General features: G+C 37.5%; 1 protein-coding gene across 2 annotated transcripts; it reads left to right on the forward strand.

Moving 5' to 3' along the window:
• Positions 1-5,033: 5,033 nt before the first annotated feature.
• Positions 5,034-19,591, forward strand: LOC149827784 (putative anion transporter 6). 2 transcript variants are annotated; one of them, XM_090019627.1, is made up of 3 exons: positions 5,034-5,239; positions 5,948-6,017; positions 17,934-19,591. In XM_090019627.1, the coding sequence occupies exon 3, from the start codon at positions 18,070-18,072 to the stop codon at positions 19,423-19,425; it is 1,356 nt and encodes a 451-aa protein (XP_089875753.1). In that variant the 5' UTR covers positions 5,034-5,239; positions 5,948-6,017; positions 17,934-18,069; the 3' UTR covers positions 19,426-19,591. The 2 variants fall into 2 exon arrangements, with proteins under 2 accessions (XP_089875753.1, XP_089875754.1); XM_090019628.1 differs by lacking the exon at positions 5,948-6,017 and having other exon boundaries at positions 5,108-5,239.
• The last annotated feature ends 1,857 nt before the right edge of the window (positions 19,592-21,448 follow it).

Below are 21,448 nucleotides of genomic sequence, written 5' to 3' on the forward strand. Positions count from 1 at the left end.
AGCTTTTAAAATTATAATTTTACCCTTAACCCTAATGTATTCCTTGGAATTTGAAAAATCATTGTAAACCTATTTTATAAAACTTTAACTAAGAAACATTTCTTTATTTAATATATCACAAAAAGAGTACAAAATTTGTAATTGTTATAGTCAAGATATAACTGCTGTCAAGTTGACAACATCTTAACTAAGGGTTTGTTCTAACGGATTAAGAGGCAAGGATGAATTTGCAAAATGGCATAAGGTGGTAGGGATGATAGTGGATCTGGGTGGGTGCGAGGGATAAGGCCTCCATCCCCATTCTGTCTCAAAATAGTGACCTCTATTCCTTGTCCATCATTGTGATGGGGGACTTTGGACCTTCGTCCTTGCTCTGTCTCAAATTTACCTTCTCTGTCTTTCATCTCCGTATCTCACCAAATTTACAATCTTTGTCTCCTACTATTGCATTCTTTAAAAAAAAGAGAGGTTAAACTATTGAGAGGGTCGAGTTATCACGCGAAGTGACATGAGAAGCCTTGAGAGGAAACTGGAAGGGTTGACCACGATGATCGAAAGAAAAAAGGAGAACTAAAGAAGCAGAATGGGTCATTTTTGGTTTTAGGGTTAGAAATTTAGTATTAAATATATATATATGAGTTATATATAATTTTATTAAATAATTAAAAATATTTTAATCATTTTTGCTAACGAGGTTCAAGGATGGGGCAAAGAAAAGTTTAAGTCCATCCTAGCTTTCATTGCTGCACAAGTTTTTATTTTCACCTCAGTTCATTCTCTTAGATGTCTCCACGCCCCAAACTAGATCGGTTCAGATCCCCGCTTCCATCCCCCTCCCCGTTCCATTGCCATTCCTAACCACAATAATGTCAATTGAATATTATATTGTGTGTGTGACATATGATTTGTATTTTGTTCACTCGTATACAAGATATATGTATACGCCTTCATAGGCAAAATGCTCGAAAAGGGGTTAATGTTGTCAGAGCAATTCTGAATGATAAATAAGGCATGTATACACACACTTGAAGTGATCCGCCTTTGTCGGCAAAGTGCTCATAATTACCAGCGCAATTACTGAATGGGTAGGTTCATATCCTAAACATCTGGCTACCTAGAAGAGGTATGTGGGCTAATAAGCCCTAGAATGCCTACGAGAGACATATATAATGAAAAAGAGAAAGTCTTGTTTTTCATTCAACTTTGTACTTACCTTGGAGAGAGTAAGTGGCACAACTCCGATCAACATTGTTGTTAATGAAAATATGTTCTTTGAGTGAAAATAATTCGATGTCCATGGTCATCAGAGGTAGGAGATAGGATCTACCATAAGTATAATCCTAGGTTGGTAGTTTCCACACTTCTATAGAAAGTTAGGATGCATCCTGAGAAAATCTCTCTGTAATTATATCATCCTCTGTGGATTTTATGGCATGCTAGTCGTATCAGTTACTAAAATACATAAAATAATAAACTTTGTATGGTCTCGGTCATGACTCGGAGCCGCCCCAGTGAGTGCCCACAGGGGGTTAAATATTGAAACAAATACTTTTATGCTCACACTTGATTATTATTGTGAATATCTGCTTGATGAAACATGATTCTTGACTTGCATGCTTTAATTGTATTCATGCTTTACTGAACTTATGCTTAAGTTGTATTTATACTTTCTCTGAAATCATGGCGTATATGAGATTACAAGCATTTTACCTGAAATTGGTATAATAACCTATCAGGCTTTCACCAGTCTGACCCTTTAAACCAAATTTTTAGGTCATTAGCTCATGTACATTGGATGGCGCGAGACAGGGGAAACATCCTAAAATAAACTTCCAAAGGATCATTAGTCAGCTCAAGGTGTCTTTCGTTCATATATTGTTTTGACCCTATATTTTTGTAAAATGAACTCTGATGTAAATATAACAGTTTGGACTTTTTGACTGTGACAGCTTTTATTTTCTATTTGCCAACCATTTTCCCTAGTTAATTCCTTTTCTTCTTTTTATTTAGATTAGTTTTATTGCATTTTAGTTTAGAATTTGATTTCCTTTAGACTTAAATATAATTAGTCTTGTATTTTTTTAGATTTAATCTTTACTTCTTGTAAACTAACATAAACTAGATTAGAGTCTAGTGTTACATGCAATTTACCTGAAATTGGTATAATGACCTATCGAGCTTTCACCAATCTGACCCTTTAAAGAGAATTTTTAGGTGATTAGCTCATGGACAATGGATGGCGCGAGACAGGAGCAACACCCTAAAATGGACTTCTAGAGGATCATGGGTCAGCTCAAGGTGTCTTTCATTCATATATTGTTTTGACCCTACATTTTTGTAAAATGAACTCTGATATAAATATAATAGTTTGGACTTTTTGACTTATCTTGTTTTTATGAATGATTCTCACTTGTGACCCACCCGTAAAAATGAGAGGATCCACCCGTAAAAATGAGAGGACTGATAGCTTTTATTTTCTATTTGCTAACCACTTCCCCTAGTTAGTTTCTTTTCTTCTTTTTATTTAGATTAGAGTTTTATTGCATTTTAGTTTAGAATTTGAATTCCTTTAGAATTAAATATAATTAGAGTCTTGCATTTTTTTAGATTTAATCTTTACTTGTTGCAAACTAACATGAACTAGATTAGAGTCTAGCATTTTGTTTGTTTTGTGGTTTTTGTGTTTTACAGGTGGGTTCACGCTTGTTGAAGAAAGCTTGATAGAGATGGTCGTGCCTGTGCAAATAAGGGAAGCTAGACTGCGAAAGAAAAGAGCCATACAGATTTTTGCTTTTCTTTATTTTAAATTTTTTTAGGGTCGTATGCCATTTAATTCATTTGAGGTTGTAATATTTTTTATTTTCTGCTCAAACTTTTATAATAGGGTAGAACGCCTTATTTACATTTAATTTTAGGCAATAAAAGTAGTTCTTGTGTAGAGTACAAAAGTTATAAATATGTTCCCTGTGTTTGACTCAGACTTCACCACTAGTGTGATCCGACAATTTAAGATTTGTTGCATGGTTTTTACATACAATTTTTAATAAAAAATTTGTTTCAAAATACTTTCAAGAAAAGTTGCATCAACATTGACAGAGTAGTTGATCACTAACTTGGATACAGTCATTGTGACAAACATTGCGAGATTTATGAAAATCTCACAAAAATATCGTGACAAATTGCCTGAAAGTTAAAAACGATAATTTCTCATAATTTTTTCGTAGAAACATAAATATCACATTTTAAACATGATATTTATGCTTTTATCAGCTATTTGCCATAAAAAAGTGTTTTCATTTTTAAATAATTTTTATTTGTATTTCTTTATAAAGATTTATTTTTATATTCTAATTAATTTTTATTACTGAAATTTTGCTAAAAACAGGTTTTTCAAAAAATATATATTTATCACAAGCTTTGGCTACCGATATTTTGGCGTTTTTAACTTTTGTCACTATGGATATAGGAACACTCAATAGCTTGATCTTAGACCACTCATTGCAAAAACCAATTGATTTCTTCGCTTTTTTCATCAAGTTCGATAGTAGTTTATAAATGTACTTTTCATGATTCTTGCTCTCGAACTGCGGTTGGTGCATGGTCGAAAGATTTGCTAGAGCTGCTAGTGCCTCTGTATTTTGGCACAAATATGGGCTGCCCAATTTAGAGGAATCAGTGAGCCTAAATTTCTATGCTTGGGTCTATAGAACAAAAAAAAGATTATTTTCCCATGTATTTATTCTTAACTTTCTCTTTTCTTTTCATAATCTTTACATATATCTATAGAGAGAGAGAGGGAATCCATTGTGGTTTTGAATAGGGGTGGACATCTGAACGAGTCACAATTATTCAATCTCTTATATATATATATATATATATATATATATATATATATATATATATATAGGAGATTGAAAATAAGTTCAATAACTAGAATAAGTTGGTAGGGAATTTATATTCTAGTTAAGTACTAGATTCAATTTATTTATTTATAGGTTTTCATACAAAAAATGTACTAGTTATAGGTTAAGCATTGTACAATAATATACGTGTAGGGATGGCAGTGGACCGGGGGAAAGCGGGGCCCGCCTCGCCCCGTTTGGACCGGGGATGAAGGGTATGAAACGGGGATGGAGGCGGGGATGGACGTGCACTTTTCCCCACCTCGCCCCGTCCCTGCCACGATCCCCGCCTTATCCCCTCCCCAACCCCGCCCCGACCACTTTTCCCCGCAATATCCCCGCCCCGCCTCATCCCCGTTTGAACCGGGGATGGAGGACATGAAACGGGGATGAAGGCGGAGGATAAAATCCATCCCCGCCAGGGAGGCGGGGCGAGGGTGGAGGATAAAATTTTGAGGCGGGGCGGGGGTGGAGACCTTGTCCCCCGCCCCGCCCCGCCCCACTGCCGTCCCTATATATGTGGTTTTGAATAGGGGTGGACATCGGGTCGGGCCAGGTCCACCCGATAACAGCCCATAAAGGCCCGACTTACCCGATTCCTTTGTGTAACCACAATCGGATCGGGTTCTGTCTCTGATAGCCCGTTATGCCTGATTATGCCCAATAAGCCCGATGTCCTTTTAAATACGCCTGACGACCTTTTAAACGGACCCTATAAAACTGTTTCCATTAACTCTGTCATTTTTAATTTCTGAAAAGAATAAACCTTGCGATGCAGTAACTTACAAGAGAAACATCACCTTAATAAATCAAGTTTAAATCATCAACAGACCGAAACCGAAAATGAGAGAGAGAGAGGGGGAGTGGCTGAAACCTTCCCTAACCGGCTAACCCTCTATGATCGTTCGGTGATACTGAACCAAAAAATGTAAAAACCCTCAAATATCAACATAAAAATCACAAAAAAAAAACAGAAACTAAAGCAAAAATGAGAAAAAGAGGGAGGAATAGATCACATTGAACCCCTTCCGTTACGCTTTTATGTGGATTCAATGTGATCTAAAGGCGGGTACAATTTTGCAAATGACCAATAAGTCAGGACTATTTCAGAAAAAAAAACAAAAAAAAAAAAGGTTAAGCAAAACGTAAGGTGCCCCCGACTCTTCTTCTTCCCATTTTCATTTCCACCCCCACCCGGCCACCCCCTTTGACCGACGTACGGAAGCTGCGGCCGTCCGACAATTTCCGGCACCGCTGGTCCACTCCATCAGGCGACACGTCTTATTTTCAGCAAGGCGGCACCGAAAACCTCTGCGGAGAGCAGCGATGAGGGTCAGGTACGATGAATCAAAGTCACTGGGGGTAAGCGAAAGGGGTTCAATGTGCTCCCTCCCTCCCCTTCTTTCTCCTTTTTGTTTTAGTTTCTGTCTTTTTTGTTGTGATTTTTATGTTGACATTTTATGGGTTTTCCATTTTGTGGTTCAGTATCACCGAATCGATCACAGAGGGTAAGCGGAAGGGGTTCAATGTGCTGCCTCCCTCCCTCTCTTTCCTATTTTTGTTTTAGTTTCTGTCTTTTTTTTTTATGATTTTTAGGTTGACATTTTAAGGGTTTTCCATTTTGTGGTTCTGTATCACCGAATCGATCACAGAGGGTAAGCGGAAGGGGTTCAATGTGATCTTTCCCACCCTCTCGTTCCCATTTTTGTTTTAGTTTCTATTTTTTTATGTTGATATTTGTGGGGGTTTCCATTTTGTGGTTCAGTATCACCGAATCGATCACAGAGGGTAAGCGGAAGGGGTTCAATGTGCTGCCTCCCTCCCTCTCTTTCCTATTTTTGTTTTAGTTTCTGTCTTTTTTTTTTATGATTTTTAGGTTGACATTTTAAGGGTTTTCCATTTTGTGGTTCTGTATCACCGAATCGATCACAGAGGGTAAGCGGAAGGGGTTCAATGTGATCTTTCCCACCCTCTCGTTCCCATTTTTGTTTTAGTTTCTATTTTTTTATGTTGATATTTGTGGGGGTTTCCATTTTTTGGTTCAGTATCACCGAATCAATCACAGAGGGTTAGCCGATTAGGGAAGGTTTTGGTTTTGCAAAAGCAGAGCATCAGGTGCGTCAGCCACTCCCCTTCTCTAATTTTCGGTTTTGGTCTGGTTGTTGATGATTTAAACTTGATTTATTAAGGTGATGTTTCTCTTGTTAGTTGTTACTACATTCAAACGGTTATTCTTTCAGAAATTTAAAATGATAGAGTTAATGGAAACAGTTTTGTAGGGTCCATTTAAAAGGTCGTCGGGCGTATTTAAAAGGATATCGGGCTTATTGGGCATAATCAGGCATGAAGGGCTATCAGAGACAGAACCCAACCCGATTGTGGTTACACAAAGGAATCGGGTATGTCGGGCCTTTATCGGGTGGACCTGGCCCGGCTCAATGTCCACCCCTATTCAAAACCACATATTTTACTGTACAATGCTAAACCTGTAACTAGTACATTTTTTGAATGAAAACATATAAATAATTAAATTGAATATAGTACTTAACTAGAACATAAATTCCCTACCAACTTATTCTAGTTATTGAACTTATTTTCAATCTCATATATATATATATATATATATATATATATAAGAGATTGAATAAGGGTGTCAGGGCCCGATGTCTACCCTTATTCAAAACCACACTGGATTCCCTCTCTCTCTATAGATATATGTAGAGATTATGAAAAGAAAAGTGAAAGTTAAGAATAAATACATGGGGAAATAATCTTTCTTTTGTTCTAAAGACCCAAGCATATAAATTTGGGTTCACTGGTTCCTCCAAACTGGCAGTCCATATTTGTGCCTAAATACAGAGGCACTAGCAGCTCTAGCGAATATTTCGACCATGCACCAACCACACTCTGAGAGCAAGAATCATGAAAAGTACATTTACAAACTACTATCGATTGAGTGTTCCTATGTCCATAGTGACAAAAGTTAAAAACGCAAAAATATCGGCAGCCAAAGCTTGTGATAAATATATATATTTTGAAAAACCTTTTTTTAGCAAAATTTCAGTAATAAAAATTAATTAGAATATAAAAATAAATCTTTATAAAGAAATACAAATAAAAAATATTTAAAAATAAAAACACTATTTTTTATGGCAAATAGCTGATAAAAGCATAAATATCACAGTTAAAATGTGATATTTATGTTTCTACAAAAAAATTATGAGAAATTATCATTTTTAACTTTCAGGTAATTTCTCACGATATTTTTGTGAGATTTTCATAAATCTCACGATGTTTGTCACAATGACTGGATCCAAGTTAGTGATCAACTACTATGGCAATTGATATCAAATGTAGCTATCATCTTTGTCAATGCTGATGCAATTTTTCTTGAAAGTATTTTTAAAATAAATTTTTATTAAAAATTGTCTGTAGAAACCATGCATCAAATCTTAAATTACCGGTTCACACTAGTGGTGAAGTTTGGGTCGAACACAGTGAACATATTTATAACTTTTGTACTACACACCAGAGCTAGCTTTATTGCCTAAAATTAAATGTAAATAAAGCATTCTACTCTATTGCAAAAGTTCGAGCAAAAAATAAAAATTATTACAACCCCAAATGTATTAAATGGCCTACGGCTATAAAAAATAAAAATAAAGAAAAACAAAAATCTGCAGGGCTCTTTTCTTTCACGGTCTAGCTTCCCTTGTTCGCACGGGCATGACCCTCTCTATCACGCTTTCTTCAACAAGCATGAACCCACCTGCAAAACATAAAAACCACAAAACAAACAAAACACTAGACTCTAATCTAGTTCATGTTAGTTTGCATCAAGTAAAGGTTAAATCTAAAAAAATGCAAGACTCTAATTATATTTAATTCTAAAGGAATTCAAATTCTAAACTAAAATGCAATAAAACTCTAATCTAAATAAAAAGAAGAAAATGAACTAAGGGAAATGGTTAGCAAATAGAAAATAAAAGCTATGAGGCCTCTCTTTTTTAGGGTCGGGTCATAGGTGACAATCATTCACGAAAATCAGATAAGTCAAAACGTCCAAACTGTTATATTTACAGCAGAGTTTATTTTACAAAAATGTAGGGTCAAAACAATATATGAATGAAAGACACCTTGAGCTGACCCATGATCCTCTGAAAGTTTGTTTTAGGTTGTTGCCCCTGTCTCGCGCCATCCACTGTCCATGAGCTAATCACCTAAAAATTCTCTTTAAAGGGTCAGAGTGGTGAGAGCCTGATAGGTCATTTTACCAATTTCAGGTAAAATGCATGTAATCAGATAAGTCATGATTTCGGTGAAAGTATAAGTACAACTTATGGCAAATGTGGGTGAATTTATAACTTTAGCCTTCCTCCTCCTTGCAGTAGACTTTGCATTGTTTTTTGTGAAATGGGTTTACTTACTACAGTGAAACGTAATATTGTTTTTATGGAACATTATTTTAGGAAAGGGACACTCAAGCATTTCTCACCTTAGTTAAGTAAAACTGAAAATTAGTCACACGGGATTTTCGGAGCCGGGAGAAAGGCTATGTCGCATGAATTGGCTGCCAATATGAGACACTGCCTTTTTTTTATTAAGTTTTCAATAGGACTATAGAATATAGAGTAGAAACCAGAGTAAAAACGGAGAAACACAATGATGTATAATGGGTAAGAGCATGCATGTTTTCCTAAATATCAAAGAGTTGAACATATTTTTGCAGTTTACCAGTTTTTTCCTTCGCTTCCCATCAAAACATCATGAACAAGAGACAATCGGAAATCATGGTGAGGAAGTGAAAGTTCATCGATTGTAGGCATACATGTTCAAGACTACACCAATCTGATCGACCTAAAAGGTGCGCGTATATGGATACCAACACCAATTGCAAAATAAAATACATTTGCTTAAATGAGAGATTGATTAGTACATTAAATCAAAAGTAACTACCAAGATTAAGATAATAAAACAAATGTAATTTACTAATAAAATCTTACTAAGTTTCTAATCTGTAGCATAGTCACCCAAAAATATCGATGCTCACGACCCATGTATCACTTTCGTGCTGCCACTAAAGGCCATTTAAAGTTTAAACTAAAGAAATTGGAAGTGAAACAAATCCTAATGTCACAAAACAAACATGAAAAAGATGAGAACTATGAATTGCATCATTTTATTGAAGAATATTGTCAAATCTATTGCGACTTTCCTATAATGTCCTCTCTGCCCTTCTATTGTTCCATTTTTTCCTCCTTTTCTGGTGTTTCTCCATTTGATTAAGTTTTCTTCAAGTTGCCTACGTTAGGCTTTTTTTTTTCAAGTGGATCATTGATGCTGTAAGCTTTCTCAAATATGGTGCCTTGGTTCTTGTACTTTTCACTTTTTCTGTTGAGACCAGGTGAAGGTTATTTTCACCTTCTTTTTTCCAATGTATTTCTTTTTTCATGGTAGGAAAGTCTTTAGTGGTGTTAAAGGACAAAACTCACATATTTTTCTTGTTTTTTAACATTGTTTTTTTTTTCTGGATCTGATTGTTCTCTCATTTCTTTTTTTGTTTACTTTTAGTGCTAACATGGAGACAATACGAGGGTTGTGAGGATCAATGTTTTCTTTAGTGACAACACTGCATAATACCTTCCTAGTAGGTTTCAATTAGTAAATTGCAATTCTTGGTTGTTGATACGTTTTTTTTTACTTTAAACCTAATGTATTAACCAATCCCATATGTGTCTAATCTTTTAATTTCCAATTTGTGATTTAATGGGATCTTGGCTTACAAAACTTGGACCCACGATTAATCCTTCTGCTTTCTGAACTAATTCAAGTTTGGTATATGCTAATTCATCCATAGAGGACTTTGCATGTAATACAACAACAACAACAACAACAACTACGCCTTCATCCCAAAACAATTGGGGTCAGCGATATGAACCAAAAAAGAAATTCATTTTGGGTCTTCCACATGAATCCTTTTCCTCCAATCATTTCTATCCAACGCCATGTCCTTGGTGAGGTTCAAAGCATTCATATCCTTTCCTATCATCTCCATCCAAGTCTTCCTAGGCCTACCCCGACCTCTTTTAACTAATATATTTTCCCATTTCTCCAACCTTCTAACTGGAGCATCATTAGGCCTTCGCCGAATATGTCCAAACCACCGTAAACGATTCTCTCGCATCTTATTTTCAATGGGTGCAACACCTACCTTCTTACGTATCTCTTCGTTCCGAATCTTATCTTTTATTGTATTTCCACACATCCATCTAAGCATCCGCATCTCAGCTACACTCATTTTTTGAATATGATGTCTCTTGGCAGCCCAACATTCCGTACCATATAGTAAAGCGGGTCTAATAGTCGTCCTATAAAACTTTCCCTTCAACCGCAATGGCATTCTACGATCGCACAGCACTCGAGTAGCACTTTTCCATTTCATCCACCCAACCTTTATCCTATGATTTACATCTCCATCAATTTCTCCATACTTTTGAATGATGGATCCCAAATATTTGAAATAATCATTCACCGGTATATCTTGCTCACCAAGCTTCACTACACTCCCATCACTACTTCGTTGCTTACTAAACCGACATTCCATATATTCAGTCTTACTCTTACTCAACTTAAAACCTCTAGCTTCCAATGTCTGTCTCCATAATTCTAACTTAGCATTAACCCCAGCTCTAGACTCATCAATCAAAACAATATCATCAGCAAACAACATACACCACGGTACATTTTCTTGAATTGATCTCGTAAGCTCATCCATCACTATCGCAAATAGGAAAGGGCTTAAAGCAGATCCTTGATGTAACCCAACCGTTATCGGAAAATTGGTTGTCACCCCTCCACAAGTGCGGACATTGGTTACTACTCCTTCATACATATCTTTAATTATACTAATGTACTTGAGAGAAACACCTTTCTTCATCATTGTCCACCAGAGAACGTCCCTAGGTACTCTATCGTATGCCTTCTCTAAATCAATAAAAACCATATGCAAATCTTTGTTCCTCTCTCTATATCTTTCAATAAGTTGTCTAAGAAGATGTATAGCTTCCATAGTTGATCTTCCAGGCATAAAACCAAATTGATTCTCCGATATCATGACAACCTTCCTCAACCTAGACTCAATCACCCTCTCCCAAAGTTTCATAGTATGACTCATGAGTTTTATACCACGATAGTTTGTGCAATCTTGTATATCACCCTTATTCTTATATAAAGGCACTAAAGTACTCTTCCTCCACTCATTAGGCATCTTATTTGTTCGCCAAATCAAGTTAAAAAGATTTGTCAACCATTCTAAACCTTTCTCTCCCAAGCATTTTCAAGCCTCGATAGGTATACCATCTGGGCCAACTGCCCTTCTTGATTTCATTTTCTTCAAAGCCTCTGCAATTTCTTTCTTTTGAATCTTGCGCATGAAGTCACGATTTATCTCATGAAAAGGAATGGAGAAGTCTCCAAGATCTTGAGCATGACTATCATTAAATAGCTTATCAAAATAATCTTTCCATCTCTCCTTAATCTCCTCATCTTTGACTAAAACTCTTTGCGTTTCATCTTTGATACATCTAACCATACCCAAATCCTTCGATTTCCTATCTCTCATCTTTGCAAGCCTATAAATATCCTTCTCGCCTTCTTTGGTATCCAACTTGTCATAAACCTCCTTATATACCTTAGCCCTCGCGTTTCGAACAACGTTTTTAGCTTCCTTCTTTGCTATCATATACTTCTCCAAATTCTCATTATCACGACTCTTACTTAGATTTCTATAACACTCTCTTTTAACCTTAATAGCTAATTTGACATCCTCGTTCCACCATGATGTATCCTTACCTAGTGGTGCACCGCCTTTAGACTCACCCAATACCTCCTTAGCTACTTTTCTCATACTACCCGCTATCTTATTCCACATTGATTCTGAATCCTCCTCGAGACACCAATCAACTTCCTTATCTACCTGCTCTACAAACATTCCTTGTTTAGCTCCTTTCTATGCCCACCACTTAATTCTAGGATCTATCCTATGTCTATCCCTTTTGCGGCATTGTCTAATTCTAAGATCTAAAATTAAGACTCTATGTTGTGTAGCTACACTTTCTCCTGGTATAACCTTACAATCGATGCAACAACCCCTATCTCTCTTTCTAAGTAGGAAAAAATCTATCTGACTCGTATTAACCCCACTTTTAAATGTTACTAGGTGAGACTCCCTCTTCCTAAACCAAGTGTTTGCTAAGATCATATCATAGGACAAACAAAAATCTAAAATCCTTTCTCCACTTTCATTTCTTTCTCCTATACCATAGCCTCCATGGATATTCTCAAATCCATCCCTACTAATGCCTACATGTCCATTAAGGTCACCGCCGATGAAAAGCTTTTCTCCATAAGATGTCTCTTGTACTACTCCATCTAAATCTTCCCAAAATTGATGCTTAATGGAATCATCTAAACCTACTTGAGGTGCATAAACACTAATAATATTAATAATATCCGTACCTAATACTAATTTAATAAGTAAAATTCTATCACCCTTCCTACGGACCTCAACTACATTATCTATAAACTGACGACTCATAACAATCCCTACTCCATTCCTATTCCTATTTATTCCTGTATACCAAATCTTATATGCCCAAGGTTCTATCACTTTAGCTTTCTCACCTACCCATTTGGTCTCTTGAAGACATAAAATATCAATCTTTCTCCTACACATAACATCTACTAACTCTACCAACTTACCAGTTAAAGACCCTATGTTCCAAGTGGCTAACCTAATTTTATGGTCTTGGACTAACTTCTTTACCCCCACCCGTCCAACAAAGTGAGGGAACCCTTGCCTATTTGACACCACACCCGGGCGCCGGTGTGACGCGTCGCTTCTGGGCGACGACCTAGCAACCCTTGCACATTTATCACTGCCTCCGGGCCTAGAGAGTACAGCGCGTCGCTCAGTAGGGAACGCCCCAACGAAATTCTCATATTGGTTCATTTTCATAGGATATGACAAAGTTTTTATGCTGGCTGTCACAGGCCTACCGCAACCCTCCTCCTTTATCCGGGCTTGGGACCGGCAGTGTATAACTACACAGGCGGACTTTGCATGTAATATCACACTTTTTATGTTCTTGTATGTTTTTATGCTTTGTTTGGTACTGTTTGGATTAAACTAAAGATCTTCATCACATGTGTCATGACTCCACCATTTTCCCATCACATTCAGCCTTATCCTTTGTGGTTGGAGTTGTTATGTGGATTCCAAACATTGTACTTGTAAAGCTCCGTAACTTCAATGGCATATAAATGTGAAGTTTTTGTTCACCTATTCCATTGTCTTTGGCCTACAAGCAAACTGTGTTACTATGGAAACATTTGATGGCTTGTTGGTCTAATTGTGACAAATTTTCTGGCCTTGATTAGTTGCTGTTTTATCTATTTTCTAACTTGGATAGCTATCATATCCCTAAGTTCATTATAGCTGAAATCAATTAAATGTATGCTTCTATATGTCTTTGTGATATGCAACTAGGGATGGCAGTGGACTGGGACGGAGGCGGGGGACAAGGTCTCCACCCCCGCCCTGTTTCAAAATTTTGCCCTTCATCCTTTCACTGGTTTGATTTTAACCTCCATCCCTGGTTCATTCCCCATTTCATATCCTCCATCCTCGGTCCAAACAGGGCGGGGCCCGTTTCCGGCTTTTGCCTTCCGCCGTTAGAGGAAGGAGAGGAGAGAAATGGGAGCTTGCATGGATCGTTAGAGGAAGGGGAGAAAGAAGAGAGGAGAGATCCGAGAAAGGGTTTTATGTTATGGTTAGGAATATATATATATATATATAGATATATGATTTTATAATATATATATATATATATATAAATAAGAGTATAATAGTAATTTCCTTAATGGGGATCGAGGATGGGGCGAGGCGGGGCGGGGGCGGGGGAAAGAGTAAGTTCATCCCTGCCTCCATCCCCACATGGGTTTTGATTTTAACCTCCATCCCCGGCCCATTCCCCGTTTCATGTCCTCCATCCCCGGTCCAAATGGGGCGAGGCGGGGTGGGGCCCCGTTTCCCCCCGGTCCACTGCCATCCCTATATGTAACTCGATATACTATTCTATATTATCTAATATTGAGTTTTTTTATCTCATTTGGGTTCACAACAGTTAAATGGATTTTATTCGGGCTTATCCATGGGTTGGATGCTATACTTTGATCTTATGTAAAAATCTGATCCAATAGTTTTGTTCTTTTCTAATTTAAAATTGTCAATGGGTTGAGCCATTGGGGAGTTGGACCTGATTTTCCTTGCCTTTTCCAAACTAATTTTGAGAGTTTAATATTTTATAAGCAAAGCTCTTAATAGATTAACTCAACACGATTCCTCATTTGTTAACAATAAAGCTCAATTGCCCATGGACGAGATCTTATTTTAGGCCTAGGTCATGAAATTGGATTGACTTATGCGAGCCCATCTAATTTGTGGGTTTATCAAGTAAAGGTCGAAACTTCAATTGATTATAGGTTGGTTTAATTAATTTTTAATAAATACTGGATCCAAGAACACTTTTGCATATGAAATAAAAGCTTTACTTGGATGGTTAGGTTGCACTACCATAACTAAGGTGCCTTTGATACAAATGCCACAGGTGTTATCCCAGCTTGCCTGTCAACAAGAATAAATAAATAAAGGTTTTGCCCTGTAAACTTGCACTTAGCCTCTTCAGAATAGATGTATGATAAAGATGATGGCAACAATGATTGTGATAGCATTGACAAAGATGATAGCTACATTTGATATCCATTGCATCGACAGTGATGATAACGTGGATCTTTGAAATAATGACAATGATGGTAATTATGATAGTAATGCCATAGCAGTTGATCACTAACTTGGATACGGGAACACTTAATAGGTTGATCTTAGACCACGCATTGCTAATACTAGTTGCTTTCTTCCTTTTTTCTTCAAGTTAGATAGTAGTTTGCAAATGTAGGTTTGATGAATCTTGCTCTCTGACTGTGGTTAGAAGATTTTCTAGAGCTGCTAATGCCTCTGTATGTAGGCACAAATATGGGGCTGTCCAGTTTAGAGGAATCAATGAGCTCAGATTTCTATGCCTGGGTCTTTAGAATAAAAAAATATTATTTTCCCATGTGTCTGTTCTTAACTTTCACTTTCTTTTCATAATCTCACACACATATATTCCTGTACAGTGCTAAACCTATAACTAGTACATTTTTTTTAAAGAAAACCTATCAATGTCAGATTGAATATAGTATTTAACTAGAACATAAATTCCCTAGCTACTAACTTATTCTTAGTTATTGAACTTCTTTTAATCTCTTATATGTATATATCTATATATAGAGAGAACATCCATTGTGGTTTTGAATAGGAGTGGACATCGGGCTGGGCCAGGCCTGCCCGAAAACGCTGTAAAGGCCCGACTGCCAAAGTCCCGACCCATTTATTATCTGGTCGTGCTTCTTTGAGGGTGTCCATGACCTGCCAATAGTCCATCATGCTTGATTATCCCCGTTAAGCCCATCCATTGTGGTTTTGAACCATGATACTGTAAGGTGGCGACACTCTTGTTTGCATGAATCTATCTACCAAATGTCGGATCTAGCGATATGAATGTGTTTAGCATGAATTATTTGCCATATTAATAGGTTTAATTGTCTCTAATGCAGCATAGGATTCAAATTTCAAGATAGTGAACTATCAACGGCTCACAACTCATGAAGATGAGGATAGTTTAAGGCATTAACTTGAGCACATGAAAATAGATGATGCTGAACAAGATCCAAGTGACAGCTTTTGATTTTGGAGATCATATTTATGTAAATCAAGAGTTTGCACCATAAGTTATGGCGGTTTGGTGTGTAGGTGTACACACACACACACACACACACACACACACACATATATATATATATATAGAGAGAGAGAGAGAGAGAGAGAGAGAGAGAGAGAGAGCTGCTAACCACTTTTCTAGCTAACTGCCCAGATAACCGGGCTTTTAAAGGTTTTTTTCCATGTTTTACCTAAATTTGACCGCACAGATGTGTTCAGCATGGTCAATTTACTATGTAATGACACTTAGATCATGTTTTTTGATACAAAACGTGATTTTTTAAGCCTGAAATATTTATGTAAATCTTTGACCGTCGATTTTTTAAACCTTATAAAAACCTACTTGCATATCAGAATTGGATGATCCAAGAGTTGATTCCTATAAAATCAAGTATGTAGAACACATCCGCACGGGCAGATTAAAGGAAAACATGGAAAACCCTTTGAAAACCTGGTTAGCTAAAAAAGTGGTTAACAGCTACCACATTATATATATATATATATATATATATATATATATATATATATATATATAGAGAGAGAGAGAGAGAGAGAGAGAGAGAGAGAGAGAGAGAGAGACTTTTGAGCAGGATCTCTACGCACCTGGTGACCTTAGTTCAATGTTTGTCTCTGTCATATCTGCCTCATACTCTAACCTAATTCACAGGTCTCTATGTGTCTCTCTGTGAGCTATTATTTGGGTCATGTCTTCTTTTATTTCTTTTTCATTTTGAAATAAAGCAAACTTTTCTCAAGGTAAGGAGTCACCCCATATGCAAACAATAAACCGATTACAAAAAGTGAAAATCCAAATATCAGATTCTGATCCTATCATTGCATATACAATCCGGTTTAAAGTCTGCTAGTCTGTTCTGCTCAAATGTAATGAAGAATGGAGCTCTAGATCCTATAGATATATCATGTCAGGTTATCTGTTAAAAAATATATATATTCAGTATTAAACTTTTTTGTAATATGTAAAGTCCTATAGGGGCATTTTAGTCTTTTTACATGTACTATGAAATTGTAATTAGGAATAGTTTTTAATTCCTTGTTTTATTTCTTATTTTTCTGTGTATTTTTTATAATAGACCATGGGCTCTATGGTCATTTGACCATAGAGCCGTTGGGAGCTCCCAAGTGGTCTCCTTTTTCCCTCTTGTATGAATTGGGGTGCTTCCCCTTATTCATTTTTCAATGCTTGGAGCTCAAGCATATGTTCAATAAAAACCTATTTTTATCTTTTTGTGTTGCCATTATTGGCTCTTGTATTGTCCCAACGTGGACTCGTGCTTGTGCACTTTGTGATTGTGTTGTTGTAAGCCCTTAAGAGGCATTTGTTTATATTTTCCGCATACTTCATTACATTATCAAGAGCTTCTTATGTCCTGTGGTTTCTGTCCTTGCATGTATGCCACCAAGCTAAGTTTTGAAATGAGTACCCAAAATCTTTCTTCTTGTCTTTAACCAAAGGCCAAGGAATCATCTCTATTCACCTCCTCCCATTTTGTTTCTTTTGTGTTGGTCTTGTATTTAACCCATTATCCATGTTTTCATGGAGAAAAGAATGGCAGGAGCTGATGTTTACAAACCCTTTTTTCCCTTCATGTTCCTTGTTTAATATTATTACTATATATTTGGTTTTTCTATTTCTTTTTTCTTTTAGTTGTTCTTCCTTGCAAGCTTGCTGTTTAATACAATTAGTTAGCTAACACTAGAAATTTTTTCACAATCCTTTTGTCATAAAAGGAATCAGATTTCTTTCTTTTATATGGATTAAACAGATCTATTCTTGTTTTTGACTTGTGGATTCTTAGTGTGTCGTTATTTTTAGTTGCTATCAGCTTTTGAGATGTTTGATCCCTATGTCTGAATTATATTTATCAACCTCTTTAGTACTCTTGGAATGCCTAAAGATTTGTCAGCATATGATGATTACCTAGTTCAATTGCTTGATCAAATTAATATGGTTGTTCAGTCAATGTGTTACAGCTAAGCTCATGTATTTATATACTCGGGGCTTCCACTAGTTTCCTGATGTCATGGCTGCCAACCTTTTGTCTCCATCATGTGATCTACTTAATGGAAATAAACTAACAAAGTCTTTTTCATGTTACTGAGCTTTTCATACGTGCTTTTTCAATTTCCTGCAGTTCAAGGGAGGTATTAATGGAAATAATGGTGCAACTTTGCCGAGTAGTCTGTTCAATGGAGGCATGTTTTGTGATAGGGCATTGTCACAGTGATCAGAAGAGGCTCAATGCACATGCATGCCTCTGTTAGGTGATCATGGGGACCATGTATGCACGTTTGCCAAAGCGATATATTATAGTTCTCCTAACATTCATTTGTACATGCATTTGTTATATTGAGCGAGTGGGCTTCTCAATTGCTTACACGGCAGCTGCTGATTCTGCTGGTGTGAACCAGTCCACTAAAGGCTTAATCTTGTCAACATTCTTCTATGGTTATGCTGTCTCACAGGTGCCGGGAGGATGGTTTGCACAATGTATTGGGGGAAGACGTGTTTTGCTACTCTCTTTTGTGTTATGGTCCCTCATATCAGCTTTCGTTCCTTTGGATCCTGCACGAGCCAACATATTGGTTATTGCTCGCTTGCTTGTTGGTGTTGCACAGGGTTTCATCTTTCCTTCCATCCATACAGTTCTAGCACAATGGGTTCCTTTTCATGAACGATCTCGTTCTGTATCTCTTACAACTTCAGGCATGTACCTTGGTGCGGCAGCTGGTATGCTTTTTTTGCCAAGCTTAGTGAAGTTTAAGGGTCCACAATCTGTCTTTTTAGCTGAAGCTGCACTTGGTGCTCTATGGTCTGTAATTTGGTTTAAGCTCTCAAGCGAGCCGCCTCGTAAAGATAATTCAAAAGCTGCTGCCTCTGGATTTGTTGATTCTTTTTTGCCCATCTCAGCAATCAAAGAAAACAGAGGTAGAGTCCAGAAGATGGTGGTCGAAAATGGGATTAGTTCAATTAGTGTGCCTAAGATTCCTTGGAAAGGAATAATTCTCAGTTTGCCTGTTTGGGCAATCGTTATCAATAATTTTACATTCCATTATGCACTCTATGTGTTGATGAATTGGCTGCCAACATACTTTGAGCAAGGGCTGCAGCTGAGTCTCCAAGAAATGGGCTCTTCGAAAATGCTGCCATACTTGAATATGTTCATATTCTCCAATATAGGCGGGGTGATAGCTGACCACTGTATCACAAAGAAGATCTTATCTGTGACGAGAACAAGAAAAATCTTGAACACCACAGGATTCATTATTTCTGCAGTCTCTTTGATGGCCCTCCCTTCATTAAGAACTTCCACTGGTGCAGTAGTTTGTTCTTCAATTTCTCTTGGGTTCCTTGCCTTAGGGAGAGCTGGTTTTGCTGTGAATCACTTGGATGTAGCACCAAGATACGCAGGGATAGTCATGGGATTTTCTAATACAGCTGGAACATTGGCTGGTATCATTGGCGTAGGCCTTACAGGTCGGATCCTTGAGGCTGCTAAAATTGAATATTTGGATCTTTCAACTCCAAAGAGCTGGGAAACAGTGTTCTTTGTTCCAGGATATCTCTGCATATTCAGTTCAATTATATTTTTGCTATTCTCTACAGGGGAGAGGATATTTGACTGATGATAATGGCTATTTTTGAATTGATTCTAGAGTCTTGAGAGGTGTTTTGGTAAACATGTTAATTCATTTTCCCATTGTGTTTTTTGTGTTTATGCAGAATAAGAACAATGTAGGAAGTCAGAACCACAATTTGGAAAAGAAGAGGAAATCTTTTGATGATGAGAAACCCTGGCCGATAACTGGGTCACTTAGGTGTGGTCACAGATAGGGTGCACACTGTTAGAATTGTATTTGTATCGGATATGGATCCGATATTGGATCCATATCCGAGCGTATGCTTTCCCCATGCTTGGGCGGTGGCATACTTGTAATCCTGTATATTTTTCATGTATTTTGTTCAGTAGTGTTAGATCCTATATATATCTTATTAAGAGAGGGTCACGATACTTTTTACGTGCCCTACTTTCCATTTGGCATCCTCCTCTTCTCCCCCTCTCCTCTCTTCTCTTTATTTTGTTTTTTTTCAGATTGAAGGCTATTCTCCAAAGCTTGAAGGCGCACTATCTTGAAGCCCTATTCAGATTCTTTCATGGTATCAGAGCAACCCACGATCGACGCCTGTTTCTCCAGCCACGAGCGAGTCTTCTCCAGCCATGATCGACGAACTGCTGAGTTACGTCTGCCTTCTTCATCACGCCTGTCAACCAGGCCACGATCTGCTGAGTTTGATCTTCATTCTTCAGCCGAGTGCCTGACCCTCATCCTTCAGCCGAGTGCCTGATCCTTCAGCCGAGTACCTTTGGAAACACAAATATTATACCAGCATAATCATGTCCACCCTCTCTTCGAGTTTTCTCTCTCAACTCATCTCCCAAAAGTTAACCCATTCCAACTATTTGACGTGGAAACGTCAGATAATCCCTTTCATTAAGAGCCATTGTCTATATGGTCATATTGATGGCTCTACTCCAGCCCCGCCTGAATTGATTTTGGGTGAAACAAAGGATGCTACTAGTTCGGTGACTGCTACAGATAATATCCCTAATCCAGCATATGCCGTATGGATGGCACATGATCAGGCTTTAGTTGCTTATATTACTTCTACCCTCTTTGAAGAAGTGCTTGCAGGTATAGATGATGATATCTCAGCTTTTCAACTATGGAATACGCTTGCAAATACATACTCTCAAGTTTCAGAAGCTAGATATCTTCAATTGAAGCGTCAATTTCAAAGCATAAATAGAGGCTCCAGATCTGTACTTGAGTATTTCTATGAGATTAAAAATGTAAGCGATCAACTTGCTGTTATTGGCCATCCTATTTCAGACAAGGATAAAGTTCAGCAGGCTCTTAGTGGTCTAGGGTCAGAGTTTGATATATTTTGCACTGCTCTGGAGGTTCTCCCTGTCTTACCCTCTTTTGAAGACTTAAAGGCAAAATTGATCCAGCATGAGGCTAGTAGAGTTCACAGGCATGATGCTTCCATTTCTACTTCGCCCAGTATTTTAGTTACTTCTACACATGGTGTGTCAGGACAGCGTGCACATACTTGGGCTCATACATCCGGACAAGGAAAGGGTATTCTTCCTACTCCTCAGGGCAGCACTCTTGTTAACATGCCAAAGCGTATCCCTACATGTTTCTATTGCAACAAGAGAGGACATGTTAAATCTGAATGTTGGCACAATCCTCAGAACAAAGCTAAGGGAGGTCGACGTGATCACAGGCCAACCCCCTCTATCATTTCTAGAGCGTCTTCCTCCTTATTCACGCCCGATGCACAACAACTCTTAATGACAGCTATTTCTAATCTGAATCTCAAGCAAAATGATGATGGTGTCTGGTATGTGGATTCTGGTGCTGCCGCCCATGTGACTGATGATGCAGGTAAACTCTCTAGTGCATCTCCATATTTAGCAAAAGGTTCTGTAGTTACAGGTGATGGCACTCACCACAAAATTACTCACATTGGTAATGCATATGTTTCTTTGCCGCATACTTCTCTTCCTTTACACAATGTTTTAGTCGTCCCTAATGTCAAGAAAAACATTATTTCAGTATCTAAACTCATTGATGACTCTTC

Source organism: Nuphar pumila, chromosome 10 (genome assembly GCF_984573655.1).
Source record: "Nuphar pumila chromosome 10, dmNupPumi1.hap1.1, whole genome shotgun sequence".
Taxonomy (NCBI): domain Eukaryota; kingdom Viridiplantae; phylum Streptophyta; class Magnoliopsida; order Nymphaeales; family Nymphaeaceae; genus Nuphar; species Nuphar pumila.

Bases quoted from the DNA above. Each gene is read 5' to 3' on its own strand.
- LOC149827784 (XM_090019627.1), top strand. From the start codon at position 18,070: ATGGGGACCATGTATGCACGTTTGCCAAAGCGATATATTATAGTTCTC.